Source organism: Ctenopharyngodon idella, chromosome 17, assembly GCF_019924925.1.
Source record: "Ctenopharyngodon idella isolate HZGC_01 chromosome 17, HZGC01, whole genome shotgun sequence".
NCBI classification, from domain to species: domain Eukaryota; kingdom Metazoa; phylum Chordata; class Actinopteri; order Cypriniformes; family Xenocyprididae; genus Ctenopharyngodon; species Ctenopharyngodon idella.
In genome coordinates, this window is record NC_067236.1 from 26,113,655 (window position 1) to 26,128,337 (window position 14,683).

The 14,683-nt window shown below is 36.9% G+C and overlaps 1 protein-coding gene across 3 annotated transcripts in view; it reads right to left on the reverse strand.

Moving 5' to 3' along the window:
* ccdc85ca (coiled-coil domain containing 85C, a) overlaps window positions 1-14,683 on the reverse strand; it is a 52,952-nt gene that overhangs the window by 6,236 nt on the left and 32,033 nt on the right. Inside the window, exons 2-5 of one of the 3 annotated variants that reach the window (XM_051868277.1) lie at window positions 13,095-13,174; window positions 9,415-9,519; window positions 3,408-3,503; window positions 237-335 (exon numbers count right to left, since the gene is read on the reverse strand). In XM_051868277.1, the coding sequence (XP_051724237.1) occupies window positions 237-335; window positions 3,408-3,503; window positions 9,415-9,519; window positions 13,095-13,174 (380 nt within the window). The remainder of the gene's footprint in view (window positions 1-236; window positions 336-3,407; window positions 3,504-9,414; window positions 9,520-13,094; window positions 13,175-14,683) is intronic. The other 2 variants (XM_051868278.1, XM_051868279.1) reach the window with 2 other exon arrangements.

Here is a 14,683-nt window from a genome sequence, read left to right on the forward strand (position 1 = left end):
CCAAGGCCTCTCATTAAAATGGTCTGAAAGTGGGTCTCTGTTGGGAAACATTGAAACAGTGTCCTCAATCAAAGCTGGCGTAATTATACAAAGTGACAGGAAAACAAACACATGGGAGAGGGAGCACAAACTTACAGCCTCCTTCTGTTGAACAGGGTTTTATTAATGCACTAGAGGAATCTAAGCTGAGGTTCAGGGTAGGGGGAGGCAGATGAGAAGTTGCTAGGTAGACTCACATTACACATCTCTCTGACAATGGCTTTCTCTTTCTCACTGAGATCCTCCTCATAGTCCTCTGGGATCTTCCTGTCTAGATTCTCATGGACTTCTAATACCTACAAAGCAAATCAACAGAGGGTTAAATGATTAGCGGTGTTCGCTAAAGCAAGCTTCACTATTACTATACTTAACTGACTTGAACGAACCCCTAACCCTAAGTATTTAGGGTTTTGGCACCGTTTGTGCTACAAAATGAATGACTCCTCAAATCAAAAGTGAAATAACTTTTATTGGCCATAAAACAGGTGAAATAAAAAATGTTATAGATTTACAATGAAAGGGGTAGTCAGAATATCAGAGACTTGAGAGTGGGCTATTTTCATTTGCAACAGTATGAAAACACATAGTAACTACCCAGCACACCTGGCAATGACCTAGTACACTTTAGCAACCACATGACAACATACTGTGACAATGGCCTAGCCAGTGTTTTTATTAGTCTCCCTGTAGTCAATAATTTTATCCCTTAAAACTCATCTCTGATCACCAAAATGACATATCTAAATGTTTTTTCCTGTGAAAAAAAATCTTCATGCCTTAAAATAGCTTGAATGTAACTCTACACCCTTGGCTCATGTAGTATACGTGGAAACATGAATATGCAAATTAGCCCCGCCTCCACCCACTTACAACAGTTCAGAGATCCACTCGGTCAACTTTACTGTAGTAAACGCTGCACAATTGTATCGCTTTTTACTACGTCAGACACATAATGGTAATTTATATGATTAACCTTTTGCTTGACTACATGATCAAACAGCTAATAATGTGTTGCTAATGTTACATGTTACCATGTTCCCGTTCGTCATCCCAGTCAAACAGCTGCCTTCTAACAATCAGTATCCTTAGAAATGCTTTGAACAACTCAGAACGTCAGGGGAGAAAGACATATACAGTTGCAAGAAAAAGTATGTGAACCACTTGCAGAATCTGTGAAAATGTTAATAATTTTAACAAAATAAGGGAGATAATACAAAATGCATGTTATTTTTTATTTAGTACTGTCCTGAGTAAGATATTTTACATAAAAGATGTTTACATATAATCCACAAGACAAAAAAATAGCTGTTTTTATTAAAATAACCCCATTCATAAGTATGTGAACCATTGATTCTTAATACTGTGTGTGGTTACCTGGATGATCTACGACTGTTTTTTTGTTGTGTGATGGTTGTTCATGAGTTCCTTGTTTGTCCTGAGCAGTTAAACTGAGCTCTGTTCTTCAGAAAAAATCTCCAGTTCCTGCAGATTCTTCAGTTTTCCAGCATTTTTTGCATATTAGAACCCTTTACAGCAGTGACTGAATGATTTTGAGATCCATCTTTTCACACTGAGGACAACTGAGGGGCTCAAACACAACTTTTAAAAAAGGTTCAAACATTCACTGATGCTCCAGAAAAAAACATGATGCATTAATAGATGGGGGGTGAAAACATTTGGAATTTGAAGATCAAGGTAAATTGTATTTAATTTGTCTTCCGGGAAACATGCAAGTATCTTCTGTTGCTTCCGAAGGGCAGTACTAAATGAAAAAAAAAATGATATTCAAGCGAAATAATAAAAATTTGGACCTCTTCATCCTGTTCAAAAGTTTTCACCCCCCGACTCTTAATGCATCGTGTTTCCTTCTGAAGCATCAGTGAATGTTTGAACCTTTTTTAATAGTTGTGTTTGAGTCCCTCAGTTGTCCTCCATGTGAAAAGACGGATCTCAAAATCATTCAGTCATTGTTGTAAAGGGTTCAAATATGCAAAAGATGGTGGAAAACTGAAGAATTTTTGGGACCTGCAGATTTTTTCTGAAGAACAGAGCTCAGTTTAACTGCTCAGAATAAACAAGGGACTCATGAACAACCATCACACAACAAAAAAACAGTCGTAGATCTTTCAGATAACCACACACTGTATTAAGAATCAATGGTTCACAAACTTTTGAACTGGGTCATTTTAATAAATTGAGCTATTTTTTGTCTTATGGATTATATGTAAACATCTTTTATGTAAAATATCTTACTCAGGACAGTACTAAATAAAAAATAACATGCATTTTGTATGATCTCTCTTATTTTGTTAAAATTTTGCACATTTTCACAGATTCTGCAAGTGGTTCACATACTTTTTCTTGCAACTGTAGTTCATCATAACATCGTAATATACATCATATACATAACTCACCCGCTATATTGCCAAATGTACCTGATTTTTCATATCAATAGAAAAATATACCAGAATAACCTGACTTCTCTTGAGACTCCCCTGACTCAGAGTGGTCATAGTTAATGATATGCTAAAGCCCACCCGCATGTTGATGTGATTGGTTATGGTTACAAGGCAGTTTGTGACATCACAAACACCGGTGATTTCAAACCGCGTTTTTTCACTGCAGTTGTTGACTAATGAATTTGCACATGGTTTGTCTTAAAGTATATTAAAAACACCACATACACATATAAGCAACATTAAAAACTTGATTTTCACTACAGGGGGACTTTAACTAAAACTATTACTTTTTTGTTAATCGAAATAAAGCTGAATTAAAATAAACTATAAATATTATATTAAAAAATGAAACTTAAAAAAAATAATCATATCAAATTAAATAATAATATATGAATAATTATAAATTAATAATAATATAAATTAATAAATATATATTAATAATAATATATGAATAATAATTCATGGAATAATCTCTCTGCTTCCCTTTTACCAATGTTTGTTTTCTTTCAAATAACAGAGAAGAACAGTTCACAGAAAATCCTCTAGGTGACAGTATTAGTATAATAAGTAATAGTTCATCTCATAAAATCAATGGTGCGTCCTAAAACCTATGCCTGGAGAATCAAACGAGAAACCAATCAACCATTTCTGCCATGAAACTCAATCTAATTCCTGTGAAATCAGGCTTGACCTTTACCTTTTTAGTGATTTATGACACTTTTTATTGATAGACATTGAGAGATGACAACTGGGATGATGTGGGAATTCAACTGGGAAATTAATGCATGAGCACTGACCGCTAGGCCACAAAATTAACAGCATAATATGACTCAGCATAATATTTTTAGCTTATGTTAGTTCCAGAATTCAAACACGACTTGTTTTGCAACATCTGCATCATAATCTTACTTTCATGGCATGTACAACAGCCTCTGGTTTCTGTGCTGCAGTCAGGTATCCTGTGACAGGGGGAGGCAGATCACCTCCATGCATCCGCGTGGACCCCTGTGGACAGATGGACACACATTCGTCACGATCAAAGATCACTCATACTGCTCTCTCAGATTACCAGAAGAGATCTGAGCACTGGAAAAGCCCATAGCTGTTTCTCTGAGTCAACTCAGGCTCGAAATGGGTTAAACCATCTCATTATAACTCATCTCTGCTTGTACCCCCTTCATGGGTACTCATCAACAAAGAGCTCTTTCAGTGCACAGGGTCTTGTGAGCCCCTGTATAGACACAGCCCTTTGAGTCCCGTTCTAGCGTTAAATCCACAACAATTGAGCTGGCATTTCAGCAGTAGGGTCGGGGGAGGACCCCTGGATGGAAACTGCAACTCGCTTTTGGCCTGGGAGAACAGGACTGTGATGTTCACTTGCAGTTGCCAGCAGGTTTATTGAGGGCTGAAGCCCTGGGTACTTTACCCTGGACTGACCCGAGAACATCCTGACCCAATGCTCGCTGTCATGCATCGCCTGCAGCCTGATCAGAGAAGCCCAGGAGTCCCACAATTCATTCTGCATGGATTCATTTGCCAGTACAAGCCAAGCAGTGGTCGACTGATATGGATTTTTTAATAGCAAATGCCAACGACTATTCGGGCCCATTCAATTTAATTTCTTCAGTAAAAACTGAAGATAGAATAAAAATATAGAAGACTATTTAGTATCATTCTGCACATACTAGAATATACTAGAATGTAAATACTTGATTTTAGCGATTGAGATATATATGATCTCACTGTAAAAAAGAATTGTTGATTTAACTTAAAAAAGTAAGTCACTGGAGACCCATGTTCTAGTCACTGTGCGAGTAAACCTCACTCCTCTGATCTCAAAAGATGCTCTAGCGACTGACGCTAGGGGTTGCAGCCTTTAGCCTCCGCGTTAGAGCATCCGAATCCCATGCCGGAGACCCATGTTCGAGGCCTGCGCAGAGCGGGGCGAGTAGGACCTGGGTAGAGGGGTTACATATATCCAAACCAAGATTACATAATAATCATTAATCTTATGTTTATTCTATTGACCTAAAAAGAGAATTTAATCAGATTACAGATTATTAAATAATCTATTAAGAAGTAAGTGGCATCTCAAGGCATTAACAATGATTCATTTTAGTGATCATCTTATTTGTTTGGAGCCCAGTTTTGAAGCCTTGCCACGAGGAACATCTGTGTAATTTGGCTAGCATGCCAAGTGCTGTCACAAACAGAGAAGAGAGAAGAGGAGATATTACTACTGGTAACAGATGTAGCCAAATTCAATCATTAAGATATTTCTATAGTCCTATCAAATCCAGGACCAATATTATTGGATAGTTTGAAGAGGCTTTCTATAATCTACAAAATGCATTGATCATAAACACCACTTGGAAATCAGAATCAGATAACAGGCCATAGCTGGATTAAACAAATCCAAAGACCAAATAAACATGAACTGGTTAGCTGTGCAAACAACCTTACTCTGATGTGGGTGGTGCTTCTCATTAAAAAAGACAAGATGGATATAATATGTATAAAAGTTATAGGTCCATCAGCCTTTCAAAAAAAAAAAAAACTAGCAAAATAGAAAAAAATGAAATGAATTATGTACAGTATGAGCCTGTTTTTCTCAGTCCGTCTGGGCAGCTAAAACAAGCACTTAAGAAGAACAAATAACTGTATTTGCTAAAGTTTGTGAACTTTGAAAACTTTGAAAGATACTCAAAAGTTTGGGGCTAGTAAGATTTTTTAAGCAAGAACTCATTAAATTGATCAAAAGTGACAGACTTTTATATTGTTACAAAAGATTGTTATTTCAAATAAATGTGGTTCTTTTAATCTTTTTATTCATCAAAGAGTCCTGAAAAAAAAAATGTATCACAGTTTCCACAAAAATACTGTATTAAAGGGACAATATGTAAGATTTTTTAATTAAAATCCAATCCAAAAACCACTAGAATAGTGTTATATATTTTGTTGACTTGTGAACTTACATTATCCCAAATGTTTCCAAGAATGTTTAAATCCAGAGAAATAAGCAATTTTAACCAGGACATGGACCGCGTATGTGCGTCGCCTATCAGTGACGTCATACCCATGTTACCCTTGGTTTCTGGTTTTATTTTGTATTTAATATATTATGTGTTTAGACAGGTGAGCAACTGTTTGGATATATTCATTGACAGAAAACTAGTCATTGTTATATAGCTCAACACAGTAAGTCTTATTGTTTAAATCTCGTTTTCTTGATTTACCACGATAGCAATCACTCCAGTAGAGCTGCACGATTCTGGATAAAATGAGAATCATGATTTTTTGGTTTCAAATAGAGATCACGATTCTCCCACGATTCTGAATATACAAAAAGAAAATAGCATGTAATTTACTAGAGGTTCTAACAAAAAATTAATTGCTAGACTCTAATTGCTGGAAAAATGTTTGAATTAATTATTTAAAAAAAAAATGGTTTTGAATGAATTCAATGACTCATTAATAAATACCCGTTTCATTACTGGATGAATCATGAATGAATGATTCAAAGACGAATACATTTTTTAACAGTCATTTGTCACCAACTACTGGTGGTGGTTTGCTCTATTTTGATCGCTATCGTAGACATTAGTGTTTATATCCTAACTTTAAACTTTTATCTTAGTACTTCTGTGATAATTTGAAAATTTGTAACACAGAAATAGCCTAACTAATGTGTGGTTCAAACTACTCTCTCTGGTTCACTATGGCAGCACAAACACGGATTTGAATGTTCCGGTATGATTTTGATTTTGTCAAATGTTCAATAGACACTTGCGAATCGTTGTCATTAATAAAATAAGACTGCATGGGTGTTTGAATAAAGATCGCAATCTTTTTACAATTAATCGTGCAGCTCTACACACCAGCGGCCTCATTCCGTTCCAACGGCTTTCAGCCACACCCTGTTTCATACTACAGTAATGTTAATAAATCTTTAATACATCAGCTCATCCATTCATATGATTTCTGCCCGAGTCCCGTCGGATTCTTAGACATGAAGACAACACCTCCCATTATTCCGTGAAATCAAGGCGTCATTCATGTCAAAAACCATATTAACACAGTACATTTTAGTAACAGCTAAAGCACCAAACTACTCTGATTACCTCTCCTCAATTTCCTCCTCAGGTAACCTCTAACAACGGCAACCGATCTGTCGCTTGTACGAACCTGATTATTGTTTCAGTAGCTCGCCACTGCATTATTTAGTGCCATCTCCCCCCGTGATTAAAGCGAAAGTTCAAAGCCATGCTAATGAAGCGATGAGCTCGTAGACAGGGCTGAGACGAGCTGGGATAAAATAAGCCCAGCAGCCTCTGAGGACGAGACCCACGCCACTTTCTAATTGATTTCTCTTTCCTGTGGAAGCGGTCTCTCATATTAAAGTGGAGCAGCTGTGCTGTCATAGCTGATGAGTGCACTTATTAGCTAAAGCACCAGGTTCGCAGATGACCTTTTTTAAGGATACGGGTGTAGGGGAATGATGATGATGATGATGATATCTCAGGAGAAGAGAGAGAGCAAGGGAGGAGAAAAGAAATTTGTTTAAACAGATTTCTTGATTTAATTGCTTAAGTGAGACATTCTCTAATATAAGCAATGAGATTTAAGGGAAATTCTTCTTATAAGACCGAAGAAACATAAAACAGGTGGGCTGTGGCAGTAAGAGACAACATGATGACATGAATAAAAACAAGGCTGTAAGGTACAGAAAAACAGTTCAATATATTGAAGTGAATCTTTAGGACTGAATTTTTCATGAATTTCCGGTGGACAAAATGACATGAAACATTAGATACGACTTTCAGGACAAAACATTCTGCATTCTGTTCCACCCCTTACAGCATTGTAGGTTTTGTCTTTGATGTTTCTCCTAAAATTACTTTGGAGAAATAAAGACTAACTTTGGCATCTTGGCAAACCTGAGAACAGTTTCTGATATAAATCAGATGCACTGGAAAAATTAAACTGAGGCTGGTTAAATTGCTCCTCTAAGGTCATTTTTAGGTTAGGAAGGGCCTTGAAAACATGGAATGGATCAGCATTGAGACTCCAGCAGAGATCAGAACACAACAAACCCCCTGCAAGGCCACAGGAAATGACCTATGAGAAAAAAATCTTTCATTCGTCTTCTTACCTACATACTACAATACAAACAGAATAAAAGTCTAAATTAAATCTGTTCATCATAAAAAGTTATAAATCGAGTCTCTTCAGAAAATTTGGACTAAACTGCTCAATTCATATGGATTAGTTTTACGATCTCTTTATGAACTTTTTGAAGCATTAAAGTTTCAATTGCGTAGCTGTCTATGGAGGGACAGAAAGCTCTCAGATTTCATCAAAAAGATCTTCATTTGCGTTCTGAAGATGAACGAATATCTTATGGGTTTGGAACAACATGAGGGTGAGTAAATAATGACAGAATTTTCATTTTTGAGTGAACTATCCCTTTAAGCAGGTTGCTTCTTATAAATACTTGCAGGGCCACATTGATGGTGAGCTTAAATGGCACACAGATGTGTTGAGTGTTTGTACAAGGGTTCACCGGTGCTTACATTTTTTAAGAACAGTACGATTACTTGGAGTTAGTAGTAATATTATGTAAATTTATTATAGAGTATGATAGAGTCTGTTTTACGTTATGGAATCATCACTTGGTTTGGAAGCCTAAAGCACGGGACACACCAAGCCGAGGTCAAAGAACTAGCGATGACGAAAGCCAACTGTGTTGCCGCCTCTCGGCAAAAAAGCTGCGCTTGAGCACACCAAAAGGACTAAAGGTGACTGTCAACTAGCACATGCGTTCTGCACCTGCGTGTAAGTAAATATCTGTCTATATCAGCAGTATCAATAGTCTATTTTTGTCATTCAAAAAGGGAAACCTAAACTAGGACTGCAGATATACAAACCATAATCAAAGCAGCGCTTGCTTACCATTTTGAATATCAATCACGCTGATCACTTTCTTCATTTCAGTCAGCTCATGTTATTATAAAAATATTTGTGCATTCGAATGCTCAGGTAAGATGACGTAAAATGATAACAGCCATCTGTCTGTACCGTCTTGACTTACTCGCTTTCATCACTTTCGCTTTTATTCTCTTTTACTAAACTGAACAGCCAATCAGAATTCTCGCTGAATATATTTTAAAATATATTGAAAGGTAGTGTATGCTTGTAGTTTCAAATTTGGTAGGTAAGTAAGTAACTAAGTAAGTAAATAAATAAATAACGAGTTTGGGGAAAAAAGGGGAAAAAGGTTTCCATCATAAAAAAGCAACTTTTGTAGTTGGCAATAAATAAAACTGTGGACCTAAATAAAAACTGACCAACACTAAGTTATTTGAATGATAAATTAACTCATAATAATTAACAGATTCTGCAAATGTTCATTTGTGATAAAGTTTTTCTGTTGTCTCATTTTCATAACGCAACTGACAGTTACGCAGCAGTTGGTTCAGTTAGTTCATTAGCAAACAGTGTGGTTCATTTCAATGAAATATAAACAGTCTGGCAACATTCTGAATTGTCAGACTATTTCAAGATAGAGATGATGATGATAGAGTGCTATACCACTGAACTAGTGGTAACTTTTCTTTCAAATTTAAAAAAAAAAAAAAAAAAAACTCTTTCACTGTCCTGAATGGTACTTTACTCTGTCATTCAAGTTTTAAGCTCCTGATGTTTTAAGCTCCTTGGCACGGGTCAATTCTCATCTGCTTGTACAAAGAGCAATGCAGAATCCTGGAACCAGCTGGAATTGCAACAGCTAATTGTTGTCAAATCTCTTCCAAATCGGCTCAACATGACAAATCTTTTTAAGCTCAACTGTGATTTAGGTTTTGGCTCGCATGCAAAATAATGGGGTCACGTTAGATTGCATCATTCAAATACGTACATTCTGTAAGGTGTCCTGAAACTGGGATAGCGAGGAGAGCTGGGACTCTGAGTGATACAGGGACAGTCCTTTCCGAAGTGTCTTCAGATCGCCCACGTTCCCCTGCTGTGGAGAGAAGCGTAAATGTGTCAAACACAGAAGAATTAAGAGCAAAATTAAATCAGACACAAAAATGTTTCAGTTCCCTAGATAAATCAAAATGGCAACCAAAAAGAGACACAAAATTAAGAATAATAATAAAATATGAATAAAAATATGAAATCAATCTGTGTAACTAGAAAGATCCAAGAGTGGGTGTGTGATTACAAGATAGTAAGGTATCAAACGCTTTTATCTAGTCTATATGACCACTAGTTTGTCCCTGACTAACATCTAGTGGTTAACTAATACAGGTTTTTCAACCTTTCCTGACCTCTTCTCACAACCAAGAACAAGATGTCTAAACACCAAGATGTGACTTCAGCAAATCTCATAGTTTTTACCAGATGAACAATGATAAAGATCTAGCAGTCCAAGCACATATAAACCACAGGGACAACTCCACTTCCTCTATTATTATAGGCATGAAACTGGAAAAACAACTGTTATGATTCGTAATGGAGTAGAATGTGCTGTCTTCAACATATCTGACTTCAGGATGATAACAAAACCCCTGCAAAAACGTTTGCGAATGAAAAATGGATAGCGGATGATGGCACGTGAGATCATTTCCTGAGTGGTGATCTGAGAAGAGGGCAAAAGGCAAAAAAACAAAACAGAAAGTTCTGGAGCTCAGAGGTAATGTCAGTCACGCTTCATAAATAATGACCTAAGAAATTTAGCCAAAAGGCACCTGTCCACAAAACTCCTACCGCTGCATATTTGAGTGTCACAGGCCATTAAATAGCTTCTAAACAAGAAAAACCTTGTAAAAAGGTCACAGACCTGGTAAAAAGACAGACCCTATTTTCATACCATTTTAAAACAGACAAAAAGTGAAAATCCCTCAGCACAATGGAGAATGAATGAATATTCCATAGTAAAGGCATCTGTGTGCGATTATCCCCATTTGGACCTTTTCTTGTCCCGTATGTTGATGACTGTTGTGTGCAAACAGCTCACAAAGGGATTACTGGAGCTTAATTGAGGTTGTGAACTTTTTCAGAGAAAAGTGGATTGTTACAAAAGTTTTATGAGTATGTCTACATGTGTAAGTTATGTAACTGTCCAGTATGTACTAATAAAAGTTCTGCTAAGAGGACATGAGACTGCAGCTAAACCCCTGGTTGTACTGAAAGGGTCTGGATGAGAAAATAATCAATATTACAAAATAAAACAATGCAAATATTACAAAATGTCACATTAAAAAGTGTAAAAGTCACTTTTCTTATAAAGTAACAGTGTCCAACAGCGACACCCTCAGGTGAAGTTACAGCGGGAGGCTTGCCTCCTCTATCCTCATTGACTTAAAACAGACACCCTAATGTGTGTGGTGGGTTTAGTTGGGCGTAATTGAGAATAAATGGGGGAAAGTCATGTTAGAGGAGGCAATGCTTCCATCGCACTTTGATTGGATATGATCAGTTATGATTGGATATGATTGGTTTATGCGATAAATCCCATTGTTTTTGTGCACATTCTAATTGGCCTGAATGAAGACAATGATATTATAATGATAACAATGGAAAGACTAATTAAAAAGTAAGTAAACAACTTAATTTGACCTCTTTATGCGACGTCATAATCAAACTTAAAATGGCCTGAAAACATGATGACTGTGGGGGTTTTTAGTGAGCAATCAGCTTGAGGAAAGTAAAGGTAGTTGAAAATAAGTTGACAAAAAGAAAAGCTGTACATTAGTTCACAAATAATATATATTATTTAAATTGTTACCTCCTTTAGTCATTATTTTGAAATGAATGTAAAAATGTGTAAAAACACTAACTTGATGAAATGTATACTTGCTTTTATAAATAGAATATTACATAGTTATTGCAAAAAATACAAAATATAATTGTATTTGGCCTTTCTTTTTTATATCATGTTTATTTAACCAGGAAAATTAAGAATAACGGACATAAATTTACATTAATTTACATTGATTTACAGTATATAAAAAATATGAGGACTTTGCCTCCTCATTTTAAAACACCACTGCACACCACTATATATATAGAAAGACTACAAAGACTGGAGTGAAACAAATGCCTTTCTGCTTTCTGTTTTACTGAGCATGCATAATTGAACACAGGTTTGACCCCATGAATGAGATCTTTGGCATGGACTGATGACCCTGCAGGTAACAACATTCTTCTCCTTTTAAGACCTACATTACGCAGCCAAAGGCAGCTTAATATCTGGTTTTTCTATACCTGCTAGAGGAATACAGTGACAGAGTTATAGCTGATTGCTAAATGATTGTTCTAAAAGTCCTATCAGCTAAAAACATTCTATAAAATGCTCATATTTCTTACAGTAACAGCAAGAATGTCTTGATCAGCCATTCTTGAAGGTTATCAGGCATGCAATAAAATACCCAGAGTAAAACATACAACACTTGCAAATTCTGAGATATCTTTCCTCAAAGAATTGAGCTATCTATGGAGGCAATAAAAAGAAAGCGTGGCTCTATCCATCATCAAAGAAAGAAAATATGAAGAAGCAGCATTAGAATAACAGAGATGAGCATATGCAATTAAACTGACAGCAACTAGTCGCCTGTGCCGTCTAAATATATTGAGATGGATGTGCTATCTCTGCCGATAAATCTGGGCTCAGAAAATGGGAGATGAAGACCGTCTGAAACAGAAAATTGTTAGTGACAGATCTGTATCTTTGTCTCATATAACTGTCGGAGCTCCAGGGCCTTTTGTTCAAAGCACTTACGGTGTCATAATATGAAATCAGAGTCTCATTTCAGCATCAAAGCTTTGAGATTTGTAAGTCTTGATGCAATGACATGCATTAAAGGAACAGGATGCAATTAAAAACATCTGACATCTTTGCTAATGGGCACTTAGCAAAGTTTGTGAGCTGATCACCTGAGCTGTGAAAGTCATGTGACTAAATTGGTAAAATATTTGATACCGTTTCTACTACCTACCTCTTGTACTACAATACTACAGTCTACAACAAACACACAAAAAGTGCAAACGCTACTGCACAGGCAAGGCTGGAAAAAAAGAGGCCCCAGCTGACCACAGCATGCGCCCCCTGCCCACATATCCACACTCATTTTTAATTTTCATTATATTGCTGATCATGTGCTGTGTAAGCTAAACTGGGGGCAACATGTTTTTAAACATCAGCACTTGATTAAAACCTTTAAGCACACTATTAAATTGCTGCACTGCACACCAAACCCATAAAAGACTAATACTGTATATGGTTGCAAAACAATAAACAAAGCACGTTAAGTTTTTATCATATTTATTATTATTAATGATTATCTATTATATCATATTATATAATATTCTTATAATTACTTTAATCATCCTATTATTTATTTAACAAAAAACAACTGAATTTAGACATACATGACCACTTTCCACTCTTTCTGACCCATAGAATTCTACAGGCTTATTACTATAATATGTACATTCTGTATGCAAATGACCCTATTATGATTGGCTATGGAAGGAAACTTTGTGTTTTCATTACATGTACATTTCATTAACATAACCGACAGATTAAACTCTTACCTGGGATAACAATTGCTTGTTGTCATCCTCTAAAATGCGGACTTTAGTCTCCAGTTGGCGAATGTAGTTTGAAGATGAATCTGTACAAAGAATAAAGGGGGAAAGAACAGAAATATGGATTAGAAAGTTTGGAAACTGGCAGGTTTGAACATATAACATGCATTATATACACTACAATTCAAAAGTTCAGTAAAATTTTCTTAAAGACATCCCAAGTGTTTGAACAGTAGTATGTGTGTATATATATATATATATATATATAAACTATATTACCAAAAGTTTTGGGATGCCTGCCTTGATGTGCACATGAACTTTAACGACATCCCATTCTTAATCCGTAGGGTTTAATATGGAGTTGGCCCACCCTTTGCAGCTATAACAGCCTCAACTCTTCTGGGAAGGCTTTCTACAAGGTTTAGGAGTGTGTTTATAGGAACTTTTGACCATTCTTCTAGAAGCGCATTTGTGAGGTCAGGCAGTGATGTTGGCGAGAAGCCCTGGCTCGCAGTCTCCGCTCTAATTCATCCCAAAGGTGTTCTATAGGGTTGAAGTCAGGACTCCACATCAAACTCGCTCATCCATGTCTTTATGGACCTTGCTTTGTGCACTGGTGCGCAGTCATGTTGGAACAGGAAGGGGCCATCCCCAAATTGTTCCCACAAAGTTGGGAGCATGAAACTGTCCAAAATGTCTTGGTTTGCTAAAGCATTAAGAGTTCCTTTCACTGGAACTAAGGGGCCAAGCCCAACCCCTAAAAAAACCTCACACCATAATCCCCCCTCCACCAAACTTTATATTCGGCACAATGCAGTCAGGCAAGTACCGTTCTCCTGGCAACTGCCAAACCCAGACTCGTTCATCGGATTGCCAGACAGAGAAGTGTGCTCCAGATAACACGTCTCCACTGCTCTAGAGTCCAGTGGCAGCGTGCTTTACACCACTGTATCCAACGCTTTGCATTGTACTTGGTGATGTAAGGCTTGGATGCAGCTGCTCGTCTATGGAAACCCATTCCATGAAGCTCTCTACGCACTGTTCTTGAGCTAATCTGAAGGCCACGTGAAGTTTGGAGGTCTGTAGCTATTGAGAAAGTTGGCGACTTCTGCGCACTGTGCGCCTCAGCATGTGCTGACCCCGCTCTGTGATTTTACGTGGCCTACCACTTCATGGCTGAGTTGCTGTTGTTCCCAATTGCTTCCACTTTGTTATGATACCACTAACAGTTGACCGTGGAATATTTAGTAGTGAGGAAATTTCATGAATGGTCTTATTGCACAGGTGGCAACCTATCACCGTACCACGCTTGAATTCACTGAGCTCCTGAGAGCGACCCATTCTTTCACAAATGTTTGTAGAAGCAGTCTGCATGCCTAGGTGCTAGATTTCATACATCTGAGGCCATGGTAGTGATTGGAACACCTGAATTCAATGATTTGGAGGGGTGTCCCAATACTTTTGGCAATATAGTGTATATATATATATATAAGCATTCCTCTTATTTGCAATTCAGTCATGACAGATGAGGACAGTTAATGGAATCAAGATGATCTGCAGTTGTGTGTGGCCCCTGATTTTTCTTCTATATGCAG